A 25090-nucleotide genomic window follows, 5' to 3' on the forward strand; every position below is an offset into this window, starting at 1 on the left:
ATGTGTATTTTCTTGGCTTCAGTACGACGTGTTTTTTTTTTTTTGAGGCATGCTGGTGCAATGTCATGATTCCAGCTCAAGCTACTCCAATAATTCTCCCTCACTTGCTCCCTCTGGTGGATGAAAATTAAACAAAATATATTGAGAGGCCTCATTTTCATAACAATAGTTCAGGTTTCGTTCTGTTTTCAACCTATTTTTTTTTTACCTCTTGTGCAGCGACCCGATCCCACCTACTGACCTCGACAAAAACGATGCCTTACCTCAAGCTACCAACATTAATCCTCCAGAGGAGAAGCAACCACAGGAGACATCCACTGCCGCGGTACATGCCTACGCACACACACACATATATATTTATAAATAAGCACACACATGGCACTGACTCATAGCTGATGCAAGAGAATACACCAAACTCATCAGACATGTCCTTCCTCCATGAGGCTGCTCTGCTTCTTTAGTTGATTCACACTTTAATGTCGCCTCAACAGATCACAAGGTCTCAGTTGACGACTTTAAATTCATCCTGGGTTTCTGCAAATTAAAAAATCAAGGTCAAAACTACACATACAGCCTCAAATACAGTCATACGTCCAACTAATCTTAGTGACTGAGTGACCATCAACAAGCTTTTAGCTTTTAGAGGTCTTTTTATTTAGCTGAGTTCCTGGTGTTCAACCACAGACTGTAATGTCACTCTACAGTCTTCACGTCAGCCTGCTTTATCCATTCCTAGACTGGTTCTGATGTGTGTTTCAGGTTTTTGTCCAAGTTTCAATAGTGTTGATTTGAGGTGAAGTTGGAGAATTTAAAGGGATATGGTAAAATGATGCTGCCGTCACCATGCACTGTGTTCTTAGGTTTGAAAGGGTTTATGGTGCATTCACACCAGCCATGTTTCATCAAACTCCAGTCCATGTGTTTTGAAAGTCCAATTCGTTTGGGGAGGTGTGAATTTTCAATCAAACCAAAAAAATGCGAACTCCAGTCCACCTAAAAACTTTGCTCTGGGTTTGATTAAAGTAGACTCTGGTGTGCTTCCAATGCAAATGTGGAGGCAAGCAGACCAGAGACCGCTCCAAAAGCAGGAACCGGACTATGGTGTAGGGCATTCTGGGTAAATAGAACCAAGATAAATGCAAGAATCTAATGCTTCCGGGAAAAATGGTTCTTCGTCTTTTGCCAAAGACAAAAGAGAAAACCTAAACCGCCAAAATCTGACTCCACTCCATTTTTGTTTACATTTCGCGAAGAAGGAAGTTATGCTGATGTCTTCTTCTGACATGTTTCTCTCAGTGGTTCTTGGTGCAGCGCCACCACAGGCAAGGAGAGGAACAAGTTTCTCAATTAGTTTGGATCGTTTGACACAGTGCATGGTGAAAGCAAACCACGCCAGCTGGTGTAGTTTCTACCACAAATATCTTAGTACTCTTGAAATAAGACAAAACTGATAAGTAACTTTTCTGCAATATGTATGGGCTTAATTTCTTAATATTGATAAAAAATGACTAGTTTTACTGTTTGATTATTTCACTCATAAGAATTTTTTTACCTTTTCGAATTATTAACTTAAGCTCCTATATCTTGCTGATAATTTACTTGTATTGTAGTTTTGTAGTTTCTCTAAGGTACTCACTACAAAGTAGACAAAAATACGTGGTAAGACTTTGTGTCTTCACAGTGTGCAATCTACTGTGGAAAGATGATATTACTCCTATTTTAAAAGCCGTCAGAAGCAGGAATGTGCTTTCATTACACGTTCCAACGACAACGCCATAAACTATTGGTTTCTCCATCACCGACCCCGTTAATGCTTTCTGCTCTTGGCAGGTGAAGAGCGATGACATCACAGAACACCAAGCCGAGCCCCTCCTGCGCTCCTGCGTCAGCACGGCGAGTATGAAGGTCAAGAACATGAAAAAGTAGGTGCTCTCAGTGACGCTGACGCTGCTTTCGGGGGGCGCTTCGCTGGCCTGAATGTGAGGCTCCTTATTCAGGCCAGCGAAGCGAGGGGGAGCCTGTGTTCCAACGATGGGCGCCTCTCACACCGACCAGCCAGTCTGAATCTTAAACGCCGCACAAGCCTGACCTCTCCCTTCCTCTTTCTCTTTGTTTCTGTCGGCTCTGCTCTTCATCGCAGCATCGGTGTGTCTTGAATGTTGATGAGTTGCCGCTCTTCTGTGTGTTCTAGGCTAACGTTCCCCAGAGGTCACTTCCCCAGATTGGCAGAGTGTGCCCATTTCCACTATGAGACTGTCGATTTTGGCAACGTTCAGGTGAGCTCTAAAAATACTTTGTGGAGAGTTATTAGCTTTCATAACTGTGCACTTGGCCGGTATTCAGCTACTATATTTGCTGCTGTCTCAAACTGCCCTGCTGCACATTGGCTTAATCGATAACCTTGTTTGTGTTTTCTGGACAGTCGCTGCAGCAGTTTCCCTCATATTCTTGACGTGCCATGTTTGCATCTGTTCGCAGACGATATTCTGCACTTACTACGCTTATTTTTGTTCAGCTTCTACAAGCGGGTTGCCTAAACTTGGATTTGCTTAGTGCTGCCGCCCTCAGACTCAAATATTAGCTGCCAGCAGGAGCTAATTGCTGGTCCTGAAAATGAAAATTTATTGTCAAATAGCACAAATGAACAATTATCATTGGAGAATGGCAAGAAATTGTTTTTTACCGGGCAGGACGCAGACAGCGTCAGCTATGTTTTCCGCATAGACAACATAGGTTACATTATTTTATGCTTTACCTGCTTCTTGACCTTTTACAAGTAAGCAGTTTTTCACAATATTGATGAGTTGAAACATAAAGTTTCCTCTTTTTAACTTGATATGTCATTTAGGACTGAACTGCATGAACTCAAATCAAGCTGAAGACTTATTTCGACTAGTTTTGTCTTGAGTGGACGTTGTTCTAAATACTCTGACCCTATTTAGCGTTCCAAACTTACCTTTTTTTTGTGATTTCTACCTTCATTCTCGGCTGCCCTACTGTGCTTACCTTTCTCTATTGCTCTTTCTTGTACTGCTTCATTTGTTGTTTTGAGCTCATTTTGAAGTAATGTAATGATAATGGCATAATAATACAAGAACACCTTCTCAAAAACTTTGTTTTCTGCTGAAAATTTAACGGTGGAACTGGAAGACATCTTAAATATCCAAACAAAACACCTGAGACAACAAATAAAATGGAAACTGTCCTTCAAAAATGTGGAGCTATCCGAGACCAACACACCAGACGGAAGACTTTTGCCATCCAGTGTTTGGTAGAGATTAGAGAGAGAGATACAAGAAAAACGATCAATAATGCAAATGGAAATTACTGAGCTTGTTTCAATTCATCATGCGATTAATTGATTTATTGCCTCAGGCTTAGTGATGTGCAGAAGTAAGCGTTAGCTATCCCCGTTAACTCTCGTTGTAGTTCCGCTTGATCGCCAGCAGAGTGCGTCAGACGTCTCTGCACAGCTGGGAGCCGCTGCTTTAGCTTAAGCACAAAGCATCCTGAGCGATGCATGTGATGCACATGGCGGAGCCGAACCCCTGCACGCCGCATCAGTGAGCAACGCTACGGCTGGCTGAGCATTAATCTTAGACGCTTTTGCTCTGTGTGGCTAAACGTTTTGCGTCTTCGTCAGGAAATGTGCAGAAAAACAGTGTGAGCAAAAGCAAAAACGTCCTTTTCGAGGTGACACTGATGCTGAAGGCAGAGCTGCATATATGCGGATTCAGACTCTTCTGCCTGAAGTGGGGTTGCGTTTGATTCGGTTTGGGAAGAGTCTCTGTTCTGTGCTCTCCGATCACGCATAAGCCGCAGAGGTCTGGTCTTGGGTGTGATGCCTGCAGAGCGGCAGACATCCTTCGTCTGCATCCCGACAGATCCGTCTGCAGATTAGCTCCGCTTCCCTTCACACGAGGACAGGAGTTATAAACGACGGGAGTCTCATCTGCCCGTGTCATGTTGCTGTGTGACGGATGAGCGTCTGTGTCCATGTGTCCCAGATAAGCCCGCGTACAGGCGAACCTCCTTTTGTCACGAGAAAGAGGAGAACGGTTGAGAGAGAGGAATGGGGGGGGGGAGGGTGACGGAGTACAGGAGAGGCAGGAGGATGAGGAGGAGGAGGAAGAGGGGGAAGAAGGAGGCAGGGAGCAGAGGGAAAGCATCAGCGTCTCGTTTTCTCCGCTTTCTGTAGCTCACCGGTGCGGGTTGCTCTGCACATAAGCTTCTCGTGTGCAACGTTGTTGGTGGCGGCGGTGGGACAAGAATCGGGCGAGTCAGGAGAACCTTTAAACCCTTCTGCGCTCAGCCAAGATTTGGCTTTGTCTTTTCTTTTTCTTTTATTGTTTGTTTGGATGAGCTCGCTGTGGTCCCGCACACAAAGAGGAAGCACTTCCTTCATCCGCCGACGGATATCTGAGATGCTCTAGTGGGAGGTAACCTGAACAAGGCCTGTGACAGTGGGTTAGTTGTTTGATGTGGGAGAAAAATGGTGGAGATGCTTTTTACTTAGAGAGAGAGTGTGGGAAAAAAAGCTGTATTGTTGCTAAATGTTTTCATTATTTCTCTAAACCTGCCCTCCTCTCTCCAATCACTGGACCACTGACCTTTTCAGCCTCTCCACAGCCTAATTAGCTTTGTAGTTTGGACTAGGAAAAAAAGAAAAGGAAAAGCGTTGCGGTGAACTACGTTTCCTCCGTAATGACTCACTCAATAACAAATTTCTCTTCATCAGTTTGGTTTGCCGTAACTAGGTCGCTGCATGTTGTGTAACGGTGTATCTGGACGGGTTGCTAACAGTTATAAATAACCAAAACTTCCTCAGCACGGAGGCCTCTGAAGTCAATTCTCCATTAACGTCTTTGGTCTCTTTATGGGCTGACTTCCTATCATCTATAATTTCGCAGAACAAAAAGAAATCTATTAAGCATTTAAAACTGCAGGATGAAAAGCCAGGCATCCGATGTAAGTGGTAAATCTAGTATTAATATGGGACACGATGCACTTGTAGTACCCCAGTCCAAAAACAGAGAGGGTTTTTGTATCATACTCATCTATTATTTATACTCCATCCTCAATCCAAGCTCCTCTGTGTCTCCTTCCTCCTGTTTGTCTCCCTGTGCAGTTGGCCTTGGCAGAGGGGCAAAGCGAAGGACCGAAGCCCGGTCTGGACTCCAAAGAACTCGTCTTTCTCGTCCAGATCACTTGCCAGGTAACATTACTTGAATATCCGAGTGGTGTTCTTGCTTCTCCCAAAAGTAGCAGGTGCTGTCGTTTGGTTTGGTCCTGATTTACTTTGCGTCGTCCCCGTCAGGCTCGAAACTGGCTGGTGAAAAGATCCTACGAGGATTTCCGAGTGCTGGACAAACACCTGCACCTGTGTATCTACGACCGCCGTTACTCCCAACTCACCGAACTGCCACGCTGCGATACCTTAAAGGACACCGTTGAGGTATCGTCTCCACATTCTTGCGAAAGTATTCATGCCCCTTTGAAACTTTCCTCCATTTAGAACATAACCTCCATTTTTTTATGTGGTTATTTTAGAAGAGTTGTAGAGATTCACTGCTGATTTTTTTGGTGTGGGTATTACTTTCTCCAGCAGACAATCTACTACTCCAAAGCATATTCATGCATATACAATGGCCTAGTCCAAATTCAGCTTTTGAATTATTATTTCTACCTTCATGTAACCAGGATTGAGGTGAAAAAAAAACAAAAAAAAGAGTCCTCTTGGGAGTCAAAGAGGGAGCACCAACAGTTACATTTGGTTGCATAATAATTCTAATGCCATACAAATAATTGTTTAAAAAAGTCACATTTTAACACTAAAACTGGTGTTCAAAGATTCTGACCCTGACCAAACTTGACTTATTTTGTAGAGAGGAAGGGATAAAGTAGACCCTATAAGACTTTCAGCTGTCATTGTAGTGAATATTTTTTTCCTCTAAATATTGACTTATTTGGAAAAAAAAGAAGAAAAACTTAAAGACAGTGTATAATTTCCATCCACTTCACAATAAAACAGTATTTTGTGTAGTGTCACATTTGTGATGGAAAATTTTGAAGTTTGTGGCCGTAACATTAAAAAGCAATGCAAAATGCAAGAGCATGAATATGTTTGCAGAAATTCTTGCACCTCTGCTGGCTTATGTGACGTCACTTTTATTTTTGGAGCTTTATTGAGGTCTGTCTTTTATTTTTTTGTCTCCTTTCAGTCAGTCACCGCAATGCTGACTAACTACCTGTCACGCTTCTCTGCCATCGCGGACAACAAAATCAACTGTGGTCCCGTGTTAACATGGATGGAGGTAGTAGTTATTTTTTATTGTGCTTTTCCATTGTTGTGATCTGAAACTCTAAAGCGACTGATGTTTATCTAAGGAACAGTCAGTAAAATTAGATTATGGTTGCAATATCGCGGATAAGATTAAGGAATCGTTATTCTTTGCTGGGAATCCTACACATCCGTGCCAAAGCGCATTCTTCTACAATTTGCAGTGTAGCTTTTCTTTTCTAAATGTTGAGTTAAAGACTTAGTTAATGCACTGGTTCATGAGGCAGGGAGTTTTTGTCTCAGCGTGAGAAGCAGACAAACAGCACTTGTGTCAAGAAAAAAAAAAGGAGAGGTGTGCAGCTTTTTCTAGCGAATTTCAAGTAGCAAGCTAATGATCGGTGACAAAAAGTGAAGCGTCTGTAGCAAATTTTAAGCACTGCGCAAATGTGTTCAGAGTTCAGTTAATCTTTCTTATCTTACCGGTGGGGTTGACTTTGTATTTACATGTTTGATTTTCATCTGAAGTTATTTTTGGAGTTGTATGTTTTTCATACTCTGAAGCTCCAAAAAGGCCGTGCAGTCCTTTAACTGAGAGACATTTTCCTGTATTTGTCTTAATAATCACAGCTACAATGGTAAAGTTGTGGTGAGATGTTTAAATGTTTCAGCAATAGCATGACTGCTATAGTACTTTGGGGATTTGAATGAATTGTTTTTTAAAATTATTATTATTCTTTCTTTTGCCATATGCTTTTAGTACAACACAAGACTTCAGTAAGTTAAAAAAAATAGTATTGCAGATTATATCTTAGCCTTCTCCATCCATTCCTAAACAAGTTTTTATATCAAGTCAAGTTTATTTTTAAAGGAGATTTCAGCAACAAGGCAGTTTATAGTGCTTTACATGATAAAAACATAACATAAAGAGAAGTGGTAAAAAGTTGCCACTTGATTTGAATTAATCTATGTTCTAGTTATTATAAATCCACAGACATGCTAAGCATGTGGGGTTTTAGTCTAGTTTTGAAGGAAGTCAGTGTTTCAGCAGTTTTCTGGAAGTTTGTTCCAGATTTGTGGCAAATAGAAGCTGAATGCCGCTTTTCCATGTTTGGTTCTGGTTCTGGGGATGCAGAGCAGAACTAGAACCAGAAGACCTGAGGGGTCTGGAAGGTTGATACAACAACAGCAGATCTTTAATGTATTGTGGAGCTAAGCCGTTCAGTGATTTATAAACTAACAACAGTATTTTAAAGTCTATTCTCTGAGCTCCAGAGAGCCAGTGTAGGGACTTTAGAACTGGAGTGATGTGCTCTAACTTCCTGGTTTTAGTGAGAACGCGAGCAGCAGCATTCTGGATCAGCTGCAGTTTTCTTATTGATTTTTTTTAGGCAGAATGTGACTACACTGTTGTAGTAATCAGTTAGATTTTATATAAATGCATGCATGAGTTTCTCTTTGTTGCAACATATGTCCTTTTATCCTGGAAATGTTCTTCAGGTGACAGAAGGCCGACTTTGTAACTGTTTTTATGCGTCTCTGAAGGTTCAGGTCAGAGTCCAGTAGCACCACTGGCAGCAAAGCAGATATCAGATTTCTAAATGCATAAGTTAAATAAAAGTACATCCTTCATCTTACACACAAACAGAACATTGGGGCCAATTCACCGGCTCTACTTTCCACTGAAATTAAAAATGCTGGAAGCTCAAGTGGAGACAAAAACAAAAAGGGGCATTTTTAACTTTCCATTGTTCTCTGCTTCTCTTTTATCCGTCGTCTCATGATAAATCGTGACCAGCACCCACTCCCTGCTCTGGCTTTTTGGGCGCAAGATGTGCCAACGCGTCTCTGTTGTCTTTATTTTTAGATCGACAACAAGGGCAACCATCTGCTGGTTTCTGAAGAAGCTTCGATCAACGTCCCCGCCATCGCTGCCGCCCACGTCACCAAACGGTACACGGCTCAGGCCACGGACGAGTTAACCTTCGAGGTAAGGAGATAGAAACATGCTCAGGCATGGATCAGTCTGTCAGGTGTATTTTTTTTCTGCATATTTTTACATTTAATTTAGATAAGCGTCATAGAGAGAGCTCTTTCTGATCTAGGTTGGGGATATTGTGTCTGTCATCGACATGCCGCCTAAAGAAGACACAGGCTGGTGGAGAGGGAAGCATGGCTTTCAGGTAAACCTTCTGCTGTCACCACTTTTACACTGCAAACACACAACGTCCTAGAGTATTTTTGGTCTAGATTCTAGTGGAAAAATCTTAGTACACTTGAAATAAGACAAAACAAAAGTATGAGTAACTTTTCTTCATGATTTAGGATTTTGTTTTAAGTCAATAATCCCTTAATATTGATGAAAAATAAAATCATTAGTTATAAGTGAAATTGTCTGCCATATTATTAGATAAAATGTCTTTTTCCGTTTTATCTAATAATAAAATGGAAAGAATATATTTTCCAAAATAATATCCTCAAGTATTCATAGATTATTAAAAAAGAAGATTCGAGGAGCTAAACAAGCCATGAAAAATGTATTTTATTGGCATTCCTAAATGAAATGTAACTTTTATATTTAAAAAAAATCAAATTATTTTATACAATATATACAATATGGGATATATAATGTGGGAAAAATTTTATTTCCTCTATCTCCTCTCAGCCATTTGCAGAAATACACAACCAATCACAACTTTTTTATTTATTTTGTTTATTATATAAAGGTTACACAGTGCAGCCTTAAAGATGCTTTCTAAAATAAAAGCCTCAATATTTTTTATCATGTTACCAATGGAAATAAAATGAAAGATATAAACGGGCTTATGTTGGCTTTTCAAAATAAAGCTTAAAAGAATGCGCGAAAAAACATTTGATGTTGATAAAATTTGATCCAAATTGTTAGTATTTTAGCTTTTCTAAATCTAAAAAGAAAGTTCATAGATCATCTTCAGAGATGGTACTAAACCAGTGATGAGGCTTTCACGGATCAACTTAAAAAGGTTTAGTTTAGTTGGGAAAGTTTGTTCAAACGTCAAAAGTTTGATTCAGCCATGAATATTATCAATGCTCAGTCCGAGGTTTTTCTTGACCTCTTTTTCCACCTGTGCAACATCGCCTCTCCCCACTCGTCACTCACCTCGTTTTTACCTCCTCGCTCTCTCTTCCATCTCTCCTCCCGCAGGTCGGGTTCTTCCCCTGCGACTGCGTGGAGCTGATAAACGAGAAGATCCCACCCAGCGTTCAAAACTCAGTGCCAAAGCCAGGTACGGGTCAGTGCGCGTTGGCACGTGATGAGTTTTCAAAGACTTGCTCACCAGGAGCTGAGTCAGAGTCCTTTTTAACGTGGCTCCCGTGTGTGTTTTCCTGCGCATTCAGTGTGCAAGAAGCACGGGAAGCTGGTGACCTTCCTGAGGTCGTTCATGAAGTCCCGGCCGCCGCCGCAGAAGCTGCGGCAGCGCGGGATCCTCAGGGAGCGAGTGTTTGGCTGCGACCTGGGGGAGCATCTCCACAACTCAGGACACGATGGTAGAATATCCCACATGCTTTAACTTAATAAAAACAGCTGAGGCATAATACAAGGTTAGTCTAGTTTAGAACCCGTTTTTGAAATAGATACTTTGTTGTTTCAGCATAAGAAAAATGATCTATACTGAAACAAAAATGAAGTAGTTGAGTAAATTCTCAGCTACTGGATTAAAATAATTTTGTCTCACATTGACATCATGAATCTCCAGATTTTTTAGCTCCATAATGTTCATATCAACCATTGTTCTAGTGCAAATATCTTAGTACAATTGAAATAAGACTAAAGTAACTAACAAGTACATTTTTAACAAGATATAGGACTTTGTTTTAAGTAAATAATTCCTTAATATTGATGGAAAATTGACAGATTATTTCACTTATAACATGGAATAAAATGTCTTGTTAAGAGTGAAATAATGTACCAGTGGAACTGGTTCTTTTCCCATCAATATTAATGATTGAACTTAAACAAGCTTCTGTTTCTTGCTGAAAAGTTATTTGTAAGTTAGATTTGCCCTATTAATTGAAACCAGGCAAAAATACTTGGTGAGATTTTATAGTTTTTGCAGCATTTAAAATGGTATGGCCTTATTTTATTTTAAGTGATTTAGAATTAAGCGGAAGAAGATGGATTAATGGATGGATGGATGAATTAGAATTACCTGCATTTTTAAAGAAATGGGATGAATAATGCAAAAACATTTGGGAGGTCTAGTATTTACAGCCTAAGGCCTGTTTATTGTAGGATTCTTTGTGGTTTTATCAAATCTGCAGCCTGCCATTGTTCAACACGTTGGTTTTCATTTAATAAAAAAATCTGTAAATAATGACACTTTTAAGGCAAAGTCGACTCTTTTAATTGACTTTTAATATAAGTTTTGATGCATCTTTGCATAAAAATATAATTATTTACCAAATAATGCTAAGTTGACACTCGTAATGCAACTCTGCATTAAAAGTGTCATTATTTACCAAAAGGCACTTCATGACAGTCATAAACATTTATGAAGACTCCTTCATGTTCATGACGTTGTTCTGTCATGTTTATGGCAGCGTAATATCCGTGTTACACACACCCCTTCAAATAAAGTGTTACCGAAAACACTTTAAATAATTAGTGTGGAGAATGTAAAGTCCAAAAGAAGTCTTCCTTTTGTACCCAAAAAGATGTTTTTATAGGACACATAGAAAATGGCTGAACGTTGTGTATTGTCTTTATGTCCTGCAGTCCCACAGGTCGTTAAAAGTTGTGCAGAGTTCATCGAGAAGATCGGCGTCGTGGATGGGATCTACAGACTCTCAGGGATTTCCTCCAACATCCAGAAACTGAGGTTTGTGCTTCCTCTCTACTTCACCATAGAAAGTCCTGATCAGCAGTCCTTCCCTGTCGGGGGGCGGGGCTACGAGGGCTCCACTGGTTGGTCTGAAGCCAATCAGATGCCAGGATTCATTTGTTGAGCCGAATTTGCTCCTGGTGCACTGCAGTAAAGGAAGCATTAAATATTTATGAAACCACGGGAATAATTACACACGGTATGAATATATTATGACTGGAAACTTCAGAGTATTTTATTCTTTTTATTTTATTTTACTGAATTTCACATTTAGTTGAAGAATGCAGTCATTATTCTCAAAATGTAATTATTATTATTATTATTTTTACTTCTTAACTTTATTTATTTATAATTGCAGATATATTGATATGTTAAATAAATAAGTGTGCAGCCAATTAGCAGCAACTGAAGAGCCTACTGTCCAAGTCTTTAACTTTTAGTGCTTTTAAGTAGATTTTTTTTTCCAATCTGTCAATGGAAATCTGATTAACGCTGTGTAGCTTCTGAGAGCGTTGCTGTATTTTTTGCTGGTTCCATAAAACAAACTCCCATCAGTGGATAAATTGAGCGGCACATGAGCTGATGGGGTTGGGCAGCCAATCAAAAGGCTTAATGGGAAAAGCTCGGCTCTCGCCGCGTGACGTCTCCTTCTAGCAGCTCAGAAAATACGGCACACGCAAAGGTGTTGACATGTTGAAGATCTGTTGGTTTTTTTTCTTTGTTTTTAAGTGATTTTATGGATTTATCGTTTTTGTATTTGCTGACAGTTATTTTTTACCACACAAAAGCAAATATGTATGAAATGCTGCAAAAGGAATCCAGGACAATAAACTCGTGACAGTAGCAATATTTGCTTAGGTGCGACAAGAACATGTTTGAGCAAAGATTAAAAAAAATCTTTTTGTAAATGTAATTAAACATAAAGATAAAATTAAAAGTAAAAGCCTTTATGTGGCTTTGTAAATTATTCCTGATTTTTGATGACAGCTTTGATCACCTCTTCTTTTTCGTTTGTATCTAGAAACATCTCAGGGCAAAAGGATTTTACACTAGCGGGATAGTAATTTATAATTATTTTAAAAATCCTGTAAGAATGATGGGAAAAGACCACTAATAAACTTAAAAACAAGTGTTTAGCCTTAAAATCTGTTCCTGTAACAAAGGAAAATCTTTTTGAGGGAATAAAAATTGAAGTTGGATTGTTTTCCATTTAATCCTTTCCGGTGTGAAAGCTTGCATAATCTGTTCAACATTTTTTAAGGCTTTTGTTTGGTAAGAACTAAATAGATACAGTAAGATAAAACATTGACTACAGGAAGTAAAGTGTTTATGACACCCGAAGAAATAGTTTGGTCTCTTAAATACAGTGACTTCTGTTTTGGTATTATTGAGATACAGAAGAAGGAATTGCTCATTTTTCTGTTATTGTGGACTTGACTGTGATTGACAAACTGAAAAAGACTCTGATTACAACATAATAAAACAAAACAGGACTAAGGACTCCTCCATATGTAAGCACTCATAGACCAGATGCTCGTAATGGACAAATAAGACCTGAACCACTGTCAAAATGTTAAATGTACATACATTATAAAATTAAATGTGCCTACATAATAATTTAATTGAGACGACAGGATTCTGTTGACCTGTTTCAAAAGCGACACAAAATTCCACCAAGATGGCCGAACTTCTAGAATCAACTATTAGGATAAACTATTAAAATAGCAGTCAGGGCTTAAAAATGCAGAGTTTTTTTAAAAGCCAAACTAATACTTTTAATATTCAACTTTCCTCCAAAAGAAAGGGGGAAAACTTAATTCAATATTTTATGTCCAAATGGGTTCAAACCTTGCATAATTTTGTGTTTCTGTTCTGTCTCTAGGCACGAGTTTGACTCTGAGCAGATCCCAGACCTGAGCCGAGAGCTTTTCAGACAAGACATCCACTCTGTGGGCTCCCTGTGCAAGCTTTACTTCAGGGAGCTGCCCAACCCGCTGCTCACGTACCAGCTCTACGACCGGTTCTCGGTGAGCACAGTTCTCAAAGATTTCACGGGAGCCGATTTAGCTTCGGGTCAGTCGATGTGCAGGCGACGTCTTTTCTGGTCGCTCCTTGATTAACTGAATGAAAGAGACATCTCATTTTCAAGTCCTGCTTCATTGCATTGCGACGAGCTTTCCAAGAACCGCTTTGGAGCCTAAAGTCAGATTAACTCGTCTGCTTCGGTTGTTAGACTCTGTGCTTTGTCGTCCGTTTTGTCACAGGAAGCTGTGTCTGCAGCCACAGATGAGGAGAGGCTGGTAAAAATCCACAATGTCATCCAGCAGCTGCCGCCTCCTCATTACAGGTCAGATTTACAGCTCACTGCTGCACCCTGCTGTCAGAAAATGGAATGTATCATTTTATTTGGTTAAAGGCAATTTGCTTAACTTGTGTTTTTCTGCATAAACTTGATCTTTATCTTGCCAAGCTCAGGTCATCCTGCTCTAAGCTGCTAAATTCTGTGATTTTCTCTCCCGATGTCCGTTCACTAGAGCAAATCACACATATTTTAAGATCTAGTCACTGGGAGAATATCGGTTCATCATAAATTATATGAGCATCTTCTGTTAACCAATGTTGACACTCATAGTGCCCTGAGAGAAGTATTTAAGTTTCTCCAACTTTTTTCCTTTTTTTTCACATAATGACCACAAACTTTAACATTTTACATTAAGATTAGGTATGATAGGCAAACACAAATTAGTCAAAATTGTAAAGTGAAATGAAAATGATCAAATGTTTTCAAAATTGCTCATAAATAAAAGTCTTAATAAAAAACTGATGGGCATTGGTAGTCATATCTCCTTGCTAAACTCTTACCAATCTAAAAAGTCTTACATATTTTAAGATCTACTAGCTGAGAGAATATTGGCTCATTTTGAGTTATATGAGGATCTTAACCGAGTCTTTTTTGTCTAGTTTCTAGTGTAAATATCTTACTACACTTGAAATAAGACAAAACTAACTTACAAGTAACTTTTCAGTAGGAAGTAGTGTGGGGAAAAGTCTTGTTATAATCTGCCAGCTGAACTAATACTTTTTATTGATCAATATTAAGGAATTATTGACTTAAAACAAGCTCATACATCTTACTGAAACAAGACATTTCCCCATGTTGAAGTGAAAATTGTCTGACCGTGGAACTAGTCCTGGCCAGTGATTCCGTATACTAAGAAATATTATTACTGGCTTCCCAAAGGATCAATAAAGTACAAGTCTAAGTCTAAGTCTAAACAAGCTCCTATTTCTTGCTGAAAAGTTATTTGTAAGTTAGTTTTGTCTTATGTCATGTCTATCTACCAAAAATAGCTGGTAAGTGTAAATAAGATTCAGTTCAACTGACTATAATCAGAGGTCTCCGGACCTCTACATGGAGTCCACTTCTGTGTTACGTAATCACAAACAGTTGCCTCAGAGGTTTGTTAGAGAGCAACAGTGAGCAACCTCAAACACGAGGATTTCTTTTTACATCCGCAGGACGCTGGAGTACCTCATGAGGCACCTTTCCCGCCTGGCCACCTTCAGTTCTGTCACCAACATGCACACTAAAAACCTGGCCATTGTCTGGGCGCCGAACCTCCTCAGGTGACTGCATCTCGGCCGCGGCACAGTCAGAAATTTCACCGCTTCTTTTTGGCCGCTCTGTCGCAGCGAACTGGGGCACATCTCAGTGGTCCCGAGCGCTGAACTAGGTCGCGCTGTGCTCCGTTTCAGGTCCAGACAGATTGAGTCGGCCTGCTTTAGTGGCACAGCGGCCTTCATGGAGGTGCGGATCCAGTCGGTGGTGGTGGAGTTCATCCTCAACAACACGGAGTCCCTTTTCAGCACAAAGTTAAACTCGATTTTAAGAGAAAGCTCTGGTAGGGATTTTTAAAGGATAAAGAAATGGAAAACAAAATACGTTTGTATCTGTGCTAATGTGTGTGTGTGGGCGTGTGTGTGTGTATCAATCTTAGGTAACAACACCTTATCAAGACCAAAGTCTCTGATGGTTTGCTCCCCGTCCACAAAGCTGCTGTCTTTAGAGGAGGCCCAGGCTCGGACTCAGACGCAGCTCGGATCTCCAGCCACAACCCCCTGCCTCACCCACAGCGACTACATCGAGGTCGGCGAGGGGCCCGAAGCTCTGCTGGGCAAATTTCACACTGTCATTGAACTGCCAATGGAGAGGTAGAGTTTAAAAAAATCTCTTTAAATGCTAGTTCTGCTACTAGCTAGCTAGCCAGCTCTTCTGTTTTAGTTGTTCAGGCCAACTAAAATAGTGTCCAATTTGAGTCCTTGGCCCAGGGTGTCTTCCATGTCTTCCATGGAGATGTGTCCTTGCTTGATGAATCAAATGACTGAGTGACTGTTTAATGAGCATGTCCCAATCTGTATTCATGTCTCTGGTGAAACCTGACGCAGTTGAGGCTACCGATAACAAGCTGTAAAACATACCTATGCTAGCTAGTTAGTTTTTCTTGCATCTATCATGACATACAAATTTATTGCCACTTGGCTGGATGACGTTTGTACGTTTCTATGGAAATTTAGATCTTAAATTCCATTCATGATGGTCTTAAATTTGAAATCCTGTCACTTCACTGACTAAACAGCAATGTCATATAAACATGTGCCTTAAGGTAGCTAAAAAACCTAGCTAGCCAGCACCTAGCTAGGCAAATTTATCACCACCTGGTTGGATGAAGCTACATTTCTGTGGATATACTGTACAAACCAAAGGTTTGGACACACCTTTTAATTCAATGAGTTTCCTTTATTTTCATGACTATTGACATTGTAGATTCACACTGAAGGCATCAAAACTATGAATAACACATGTGGAAATATGCACTAAACAAAAAAGTGTAAAACAACTGAAAATACCCCTTATATTCTAGTTTCTTCAAAGTAGCAACCTTTTGCTGTGATTACTGCTTTGCACACACTCTGCATTTTCTTGATGAGCTTCAACAGGTAGTCACCTGAAATGGTTTTCGCTTCATAGGTGCCCTGTCAGGTTAATAAGTGGGATTTCTTGCCTTATAAATAGTCATGAAAATAAAGAAAACCCATTGAATTAGAAAGGTGTGTCCAAACTTTTGGTCTGTACTGTAGGTCTTAAATTTCAGTAGGTGAGTTGTTATTCCTTGACTAAATAGCAATAAAAATGTCATATAAATATATGCCTAAGGTATAGGATGAATCAAATACCTGAAAAATCACCTTAGTGGGCATGTCCCAATGAAATTAGGGACTGGTCAAGGCATTCCTAAATTAATTGCTTTCATGTCCCTGGTGAAACTCAATAACAAACTTCCTTGAGTAAACAAAAATAAAAATGTTGCCTAAGCAACAGCCAGAACCATTTTGTCCTTGATAATCTTGAGACTTCACAACACACTTTCAGGGTCAAGCGATAAATACGATTTGTTCTCTGTGTCGCAGTGGCAAGCGGCCTCTAGCGAAGTCGAAGAAGTCTCCTGCGGGGAACTGGCTGTCCTTTTTCCACCTGGGCAAGTCCCACTCCGTGTCCAAGCGTAAACTAAAGCGACACCCCAGTGAACCAAATGAGATAAAGAGCATAGCACTGCCAGGTCAGTTTGCTGTGGAGCCACAGATTTTTTTTTCTTTTTTTTCGGGATGTCTTGGAAGTGGTGTGATTTCTCCGCAATAATTTTTGCTTGCAGGAGGACGAGGAGATAGCGGCACACTGCGGTCCACTAAAAGCGAAGAATCTCTTACTTCTTTGCAAAATTTAGGAGGTAATCTTTCAGGAGATGATAAAAAGTTCTTCTGCTGAGCTCTCAGCAGCTTACATTTATATATATAAAAATATATATCTTTTTATTTCAATGCAACCTAGGAGGACCTCCGCGTTACCGTCCCCTCAGACCTCGGTCGACCAGCGAAGCGGTTTCTGCCGCCAGCAGGGACGACCTGCACAACTCCAGAAACAAAGATGACCGCCGAGCTCACCAGCTGAACGACAGTAAACGGAGCGCCGACCGAGGCCGCGCAGCCGTTTCCCCTCACCACTCGGAGGACGACCTCGACCTTTCCCCGCCGGCTGCGGGCATCTCGACCTTAGACTTCGACCCCATGTCTTTCCAGTGCAGCCAGACTCCCGCGATGCACCACGGCAGCAGGTGGAAGAAGAGTGCAGGGTGCTCCAACGAGTCCGAGCCCGTGTCCTCCCAGAACAACGTCGGCTGCTCGCGCTCTCCGGAGGACAGCCCGGTTCTGTGCAAAAGTGGAAAAAAAGTCGCCTTGAAGCACCTCTCGCCCAAAGTGAGGAAGAAATCATTAAAAATGCTGGCAGATGTTCAGACTCCCGTGCCTTCTTCTTCTCCCAACGTGGACAAGTGCGAGGCTTCGGCAGCAGATGGGAAACAGCCGTTGTTTCAGCACAGCAGCCCCATCAACACAGCGAGTCAGGCATCCGGCGTGACGGACCTCAGTCAGTCTGCCCAGAACCTCCCTGATCCAGGTTAGTTTCTCAATATCCTAAATCTGTGCCGTGCCTTTCAGATCTATTCATGCCATGTAAGCTTTTTCACATTTTGTACTGTTACAAACACAAACTTTTAATACGTTTTAAAGGTATTTTTATCCGAGAAAAAATTTATTTTTCAAAATTTGTACATTTAGTTTAGGGATGCACAATATGTCGGCACTAACATCGGTATCGGTTAGGATATTAGTAATTTTGTAACATATTGGAAACTCTTAAATAAATAAAATAGAGCCGATATTAACAACCGATATTTATTTCCATCTTGCTGCCGTTTGTTCCTAGAGGGGTTACAGAAGGAGCGTGGTCATCTGACAGTGATGATGATGCAGCACAGGATTGTGGGTAGTTTAACTGAAGCAGAGAAGCAATGTTGAAGCCAGCAGTGTGGTTGTTTCCTTAAGGTCTTGAAAGGGTATTGAATTAAATATAATGCATATTATACTGGTAAATATCGGATATCGGTTTATTGGTGTAAATCCAGTTACTCTGTGAACACACACAAGATGGATAAAGTTATGGAAAAGTTTAAAGAGGATGTAAGTTTCAAAATCCAAACTTTGACCATGTTACATAGCCCTGTTCAAAGCATCATTAAAAAATTGAAAGACAATGGCACAAATGCCAGATCTGCAACGGGCAAGGATAACATTATTCACAGCACCCAAGAAGCCCATAGTGATATGGATATCCATATCTAACATGAGAGAATATGCTGACTGGGCGACTGAAGGAAGGTCCATTACACTGAAGGCATCAAGGTTATATAGGTTATATAAAACTTCTCTGCAGCTGCAAAAGATTTGTGAAGGTTCCCCTTCCAGCAGGATATTGACCTTAAGCAAAGTACAACCAGAACTACAATTGAATAGATTAGATCTAAAAATATTCATGTGTTAGAATGGCCCAATCAAAATCCATACCTAAATTCAATAGTATCTTGGGCTGGACTTAAAAATTGCTTGAGCTATTTTACAATAAAGCACTAGCAACATTTAGCCTCTGCACAGGAGGATATACCCTCAAAGACTTGCAGCTGGAATTGCAGTAAAAGTGCATACTTGCACAATAATTTTAAAATATATTTACCCTCAACTTTATGTTGATCACAGAAAATCTATAAAACCCCCACCAAGGTTATTATTTTTGTTACAGAACAAAATGTGAAAAGTTTTAAGCGGTCTCAGTAAATATGCAAGGGATGTTCTTTATTCCTTTTTATATCCATATCTGTATAGTTAGTAAGCATGCAAATTTTAATGCACTCTAGTTTCTTATGAAAGCTTTTGTGTCTTGTCCCATCATGTCTTACCATAGCTTTGTTTGTCCTGTCATACTGTAGCGTTGTTTGTCTTATCCCTCCCCAGGAACAGGTAGACTTATGAGTTCAGTCTCTGTTCTCCCTCCTCACCCTCCCTCGATGAGTGCTGCGCGCAAGTTGGCTTTGGCCCTGGCGGAATCTGCCCAGAAGGCCAGCAACGCGTCCCAAAGAAGAAGCCACGCACATGACTACAGACCTCAGCGACCCTCCGTTCTCGACGTGAAAGTGCATCCTCAGGAGTGCCGCGGCCTTCACGTCGGCCCGGGTTCCCAGAGGCAAGCGGCTGCGGAGGCCCACCGCTACCCTCAACCTGGCCAGTTCTCACCTTCGCACCTCTACCCAGAGCCGCTGCAGGTTGCCGACAGTCAGGAAAGCGTGTGCAATTTCACTCCTAACGTCAGCCCGCTCGGGTCGGGGAGTCTGGAGGAAGGCAGCGCTGGAGGGAGGGAGCACAGAGAGGAACGAGAGTCGGAGGTCAGACAGGAACAACACACTTATCAGAGTGTTGGAGTCTCGACGCCCTGCCAGCCTATCGGCTCAGCAAGGAGCCCACCAGCCTCTCCCGTGTATGCAAACATGGATTCTGTGGATGCTTTTAATTTCAGATCCATCCTGGCGGAGTCTTCGATGCCTGCCTCTGTCAAAGAGGTCTTCCCACGACAATTCCAGACCTCTTCGGCCCATCCCTACAGCCCAGAGGAGGAAAGGCCTCCTGGCATGCATGAAGATGTCTGCGGTAATCATCATCATAATCATCAGCAGTACCATCACCGGCCGATTCATTCAGGTCGAACACCTACGCCTCACTACCCTCGGCCCGGCGCTCTGCCGCCGCACCTCTCTGCGCATAAAGGCCTGTACAGGCAGTCATCGGAGAGCCGCTGCAGCTCTCTAGGTTTGAGACAACCTCTGTCACCTCAGTACAGTCGCTACCAGGGTGACTTCCAGAGGCAGCAGGGGCAATGGCAGAGCTCCGAGGACAGGGCAGTGAGAAACCCGGCGATCCGGCGGGCACACTCTTTTCATTCTCCACAGATCAGTCATTACAAGCTGGCGAACACAGAAATCCTGCCCGTTGACTCCATGCTTTATGTGGAGCAGAAGCTGAGCCCTGAAGTGCCATATCAAGAGCGAATCCAGGCCGGTCTGAAATCTGTACGGACGCAGTTTGAGAACGTACACCCAGAACACCACTATGGCCCCTATTCCGACTCAAGTTCGGGAGATCCAAGATCTCGTTATTTCATAGATCCCCGCCGGCAAAGTGGCATCCATCGCCATCAGACCTACACAGTCCACTCCACTAGGGAAGGTGATCAATCAGATTACTACAACTACTCTCCACGCCACGCCTCTCCTGTGAATAGGGAGCTTTACATAGAAAGCAGAGACACTGTGGTTTACGAGGCTAGAGATGCAGAGGTGTTTGAAAGGGTTGTGTATCAACCAGTTCAGCAAGAGAGACACAAAAGCACGTACCACTCTGTGTCTCCCTGTGAGACTCCAGACTCACCAAGGGACATAATGCACACAAGGAGTAAGTCTGACCCTGGAAATGCCAACCTACTTTCTGCCCACAGTGTGGACAGCCAAACGGCCGTAGCCACTTCGCCGACCACCCCAAGAATAATGTCTCAGCAAGCATACCCCGAGGTGTCCAGGCAAAGCTATGGCCAACGGTCTGGCGCAGAATTTGGGCCAGTGAGACGGATTCATATCAAGGAGGGCTACTCAAGGCAGCCACTCCTCCGCAAAGTCCCCTCGTTGCCAGAACGAGGCTGCCCCAACCTGAAAAGCATCGAGCACACTCACCGATGCCAAACGAGAGGCTTTGAACAGAATCCATCAGTGCTGGCTGGCGCTGCGAAACCCAGCATCCTGAGAAGACCGGTGCGCTCGCAGAGCACCAGAGAACATCGTCACTACTATCATTACCACTCCAAATCTCCCCTGGATCCCGAACATCTGGAACCCTTCCCTGCTCACCTCAGCAGACGGACTCAGAGCACTAAGGTCAAGCCCACACACTACGACCACATGGAGGGTTATTACGCCGCGCCAAGATCAAAATCCACCCGATCCAGCAAAGCAGCAGCTGGATATTTACCTGGCCAGAGCTGCATGTCTCCACATGGACACAGACTCCTGTCCAAGGTCCTGGGTCACGAGGCTTTTTATCACCCCGCTCTTAGATCAGAAGCTGGGGTCTAAGAGTGATCTTAAACCACTGCTTTTATATCTGATTCCATGTTGGGGCCAAAGGATTCCTGCACTTTATCCTCAGCCAGACCAACAGACCGCTTTTTGTTTTTAACCTTTACGAGCTGCTAAAAGAAGTGTGAAGCGAGGCTGATGGTGAGGACTGTGCTGTTGGTACGTTTTGTTACATTAGCTTCCAGAAAAGTTTAACGGGAACAAACTGATTGTTTTAACATTTAACATTTGGAAATAGATGTAAGAAGCATGTTTGGAAAAAAAAGTCTATATGTTTCGACTACATAACAAGGGATAACAAGGTAAATTCATGTGATTTAATAACATGATTTTTAAGGAATGTGTATAAAATAACTTTTTTTTTTAATGTAATGTCCTTACAGATGTGGACAAATATACTGGCACCCCTGATAAAGATGTGAAAAAAAGAACTTAGAAAATAAACATAAATTTTATTGCAGAAGCATAATATTACCCCACAATACCTTTAATTAGGCCACATACACAATGTTCAAAGAAATCACGGTTGAGAGGGTGACGTCACAGCAGAACACTTTGAATTTCACACTCTTGATCCCAGTATACGTACACTGTTCCAAACAAGAGCACATCAGAAACAAAACACACATCAAAGACAGACAATTAAGTTTCCACAAAATCCCATTCATTTCCTAATATTTTGAAACACACATGTTATTAATATACCAGCACACTTTGTTAGAAAGGAAACATTGCGAGAGCGTCTTAAAGAACTGCAGCCAAGAGTTCTGTCTACTGCAAGTTCTGTCTACGGCTACTGGAAACTATGTAAACACTGATTTGTTCGTTGAAGGGAGCCTACAAGGAAAAAGCTTATTCATGTAAACACGTGGAGTAGTCTAAATTGTACTTGGACTTTAACTGAAGATATTTCTATTGGTGAGATTATGTCTCACCAATAGAAAAAACAAGCTAGCATAAAACAAGCTAGGTTAGCTTGTTTTATGAAAAACAAGCTAGGTTAGCTTGTTTTATGCTAGCCAACAAGTAAGCTAGACTAGCATGAAGGAAAGCATGAACAAAATAAAAGTAAAAAAACTGACTTTGAGACAAACAAAAGACAAATAGGAAGCAATGTACATCTGTGAAAACTACTGTAATACTTTTAAAATGACAAAGTCTCAAAACTATTGAGTACATATGAAGAATGTACTCAAATCGATTTCTCTAAAACAAATTCAGCTTGATTATATGCTGCTGCCGTAAAAACAGAATTTTATTTTAAGGCTTTTAAATCACCTTTAGCAGGGGTACCAGCACGTTTGGCCAGCACTGTATAGGAGTAACACACGTCTAACATGTGGCCAATGTACTGTACATTTTTTGTTTTCTATCCAACAGTCTACTCAGACTTCAACAAGCACTTTTCAGAATAACTGTGTATGAAACACATTGTCTTAACATGGTATAGATGGAGACATAAAGCTTATATTTTTTCTGTAAGAAACAGCTTGCTCAGAGTCGTTGTTTAATGCTAAATGGCACTTTTTGGGGGGCAGAAATTGAAAGATAACCTCACGGTTTCTAACTCTTCAGGGGTCGCTCACACAAGCTCCTCTTGCTTAATGCTATCTAAAAGCAGTGGGTGCTGTATGATTTCTGTTCAAGTCAAAGCTACCGTGGCTAAATATGCTGGATTTAAGGCAAGTCAGCTCATGCTCTTAGATACATATATATATATATATATATTAAAAAAACTGTATTTTATATGGCATTGTGATTTTTGTCATAAAATTAAGAAAAAAAATCCTTCCTCTTTACAAACTTTTAACAATGTGGTGTTTTACATGGAAACATGTTTTATTCATTTTGTCATAAGGTTTACTCAAGATGCTATATCAGTTTAAAAAATGTAAATGAGGACATCCTGTTAAGACATGTTACGAGTTATTTTAGTGACAAATAAAAAAAAATAAAGATATATTGTCAGTTATAAGTTTGCTGATTTTTTTTAAAAAATGTGCTCGAAGTTATTTCAAAGTAGATTGGTAAGACCTATGAATACTTAGGGTCCTGTTAAAGCTGTTGGACACAGTCGAAGTGTAATCTTCAGTTTTACATCGGGCTGGGCAATATGGGCTTAAAAAAGTATATCAGTCGATACTGATAATTATTGATTTTTTTTTGTTTGTTTGTTTTAAATATCTGAAATGCTACCAAACTGCTTTCCCGTTTTATCCACAGTCTTCACTCAATGACGTTATTTTTTAAAATTATTTTTAAGCAGTTATGAGGTAGGGTGATGAGACAAGAAACTCAACAAGTTGTTGCTAGGTAACCAAAGAGTGAGTGAGTTAGTTGATGTGACCCAACTAGCTTAGCTGGCGGTCAGAGGTTGAGCAGCTAAAACCTTTCCTCTGCCTACGTCCCCCAGAATGCCGGGCGATTCTTCATCTGATCGGTATTGGCCATGTAACTATCACGATATATGTTGTTATTGATTTATTCTCCAAGCCTAATTTTGCACATTTTTGTCTTATTCTTTTGATTTTTAGGCCAAGTGTTTTTAGCTTTCCGGTTTACTTGTTTCATTCTATCAAGTATTTTATTACCAACCTACCAAGTAGAAGAGATGATAATTAGCCTTCAGGCTAAATGTGGCACACTAAAATGCTCTACGCGTTTATTCTTTGTATATGTGGGCATTTTTACATTAATTAAAAATATTGTGTGACACATAAATTAGCTTTACATTATGCCATATCTAAACAAAGCAGTAGAATAACAAGTGTCAATGCATATGTCACATAAATAAATAAAAAAATGCTAATGCTACACCAGAAAAATGCTGTGTTGATATGTTTATAACTCCGAAACGACACCAATACAGCACTAAAAATATCAACTGAGATAGGCAGTCGCTGCTTTGAGCGTCTTTTGTTGGCTTCCTCTGCCAAAACCACAGGGCCTGCTTAGACTTTTTACTTTTTTTCACCAAACATTTTGACTTGTCAGAGGCTGAAGAGCCAAAGTGCAATGAGGTAAGTGCCTTTTAGTGCTCTGTTGTGGAGTTGAAAGCACGCTCCCGGGGAGGAGTGATGAAAGCAAGGCTGGAGAATCCTGCGTTTCTTCTTGTTGTTGTATTCCCAACAAGCGAAAATCATAATTCTGTTGATGTTTTATTTTCAGTTTTGGAATAAGTCAGAAAGTGGTCCCACACCGTCAGCAAGAACTAATTGCAAAAAATGTACATTTTTAATGTAAGCTTTGAACTGGAAAAAATAAAACGCGACACGAAGCTTTAGCTGCTTCCTTTTATAGCAAACGTCGATAAATATGGGTTAATACCATATAATTAGGACATGTCAGATGTTTTCTTTTTTTATTTTGCATTGTGGCTTACTCTTATTCACCGTCTTGTGGCCTGTGGCTATTATTAAGCATTGTTTTGACATCCAATGTCATGCGAGAACTTTACAAAAAATTGTGATGAAAGAGAAAAGGAAGAAATGTTTCTATTTTGGAAAGATAATATACAATGACATTAACTACTAAACAAAGGGGAGACGATGTAATCTTTGAGGTGGTGTGGTCATGATCTTGGGGTGTTTTGATTATATTTAGGTCATTTCAGTGTCCTTATCTGCATACCAGTTCCTTTATTTCTTCAGAGTTTCTTAGTTCATAACTAAGTTATCTCAGTGCTGTGTTAGTCTTTTGTTTGTTGGTAGTTATTTCTAATATGCATCATTTTTATTACAGCTGTTGGTAAAATAGTAGTTACCCGATTGTGCTACAAAATTCCACTTTTTGTCTAGAAAATACATAATATTCTTCTTTCACATACCAGTTCTCTGTTCTATCGTTTTGTTTTAGTCGACATATAGAAATCAAAATATGTA

At 40.8% G+C, this 25090-nt stretch overlaps 1 protein-coding gene across 2 annotated transcripts in view; it reads left to right on the forward strand.

Annotated features, from left to right (window-relative positions):
- The window catches only part of arhgap32a (Rho GTPase activating protein 32a), a 34132-nt gene extending 10951 nt beyond the window's left edge, over positions 1 to 23181 (forward strand). The window contains exons 3-22 of one of the 2 annotated variants that reach the window (XM_032545036.1): positions 220 to 325; positions 1831 to 1922; positions 2192 to 2276; positions 5129 to 5215; positions 5318 to 5455; positions 6222 to 6314; positions 8145 to 8267; positions 8383 to 8460; positions 9462 to 9543; positions 9656 to 9805; positions 11034 to 11136; positions 13022 to 13166; positions 13404 to 13486; positions 14659 to 14766; positions 14896 to 15041; positions 15138 to 15351; positions 16609 to 16757; positions 16851 to 16925; positions 17027 to 17650; positions 19042 to 23181. In XM_032545036.1, the coding sequence (XP_032400927.1) occupies positions 220 to 325; positions 1831 to 1922; positions 2192 to 2276; positions 5129 to 5215; positions 5318 to 5455; positions 6222 to 6314; positions 8145 to 8267; positions 8383 to 8460; positions 9462 to 9543; positions 9656 to 9805; positions 11034 to 11136; positions 13022 to 13166; positions 13404 to 13486; positions 14659 to 14766; positions 14896 to 15041; positions 15138 to 15351; positions 16609 to 16757; positions 16851 to 16925; positions 17027 to 17650; positions 19042 to 21206 (4846 nt within the window). In that variant the 3' untranslated portion in view covers positions 21207 to 23181. Of the gene's footprint in view, positions 1 to 219; positions 326 to 1830; positions 1923 to 2191; positions 2277 to 4157; positions 4440 to 5128; positions 5216 to 5317; positions 5456 to 6221; positions 6315 to 8144; positions 8268 to 8382; positions 8461 to 9461; positions 9544 to 9655; positions 9806 to 11033; positions 11137 to 13021; positions 13167 to 13403; positions 13487 to 14658; positions 14767 to 14895; positions 15042 to 15137; positions 15352 to 16608; positions 16758 to 16850; positions 16926 to 17026; positions 17651 to 19041 lie in introns of those variants that run through there. The other variant, XM_032545037.1, reaches the window with a different exon arrangement.
- Positions 23182 to 25090: the final 1909 nt, after the last annotated feature.

This window comes from Xiphophorus hellerii, chromosome 18 (genome assembly GCF_003331165.1).
Source record: "Xiphophorus hellerii strain 12219 chromosome 18, Xiphophorus_hellerii-4.1, whole genome shotgun sequence".
Taxonomy (NCBI): Eukaryota; Metazoa; Chordata; class Actinopteri; order Cyprinodontiformes; family Poeciliidae; genus Xiphophorus; species Xiphophorus hellerii.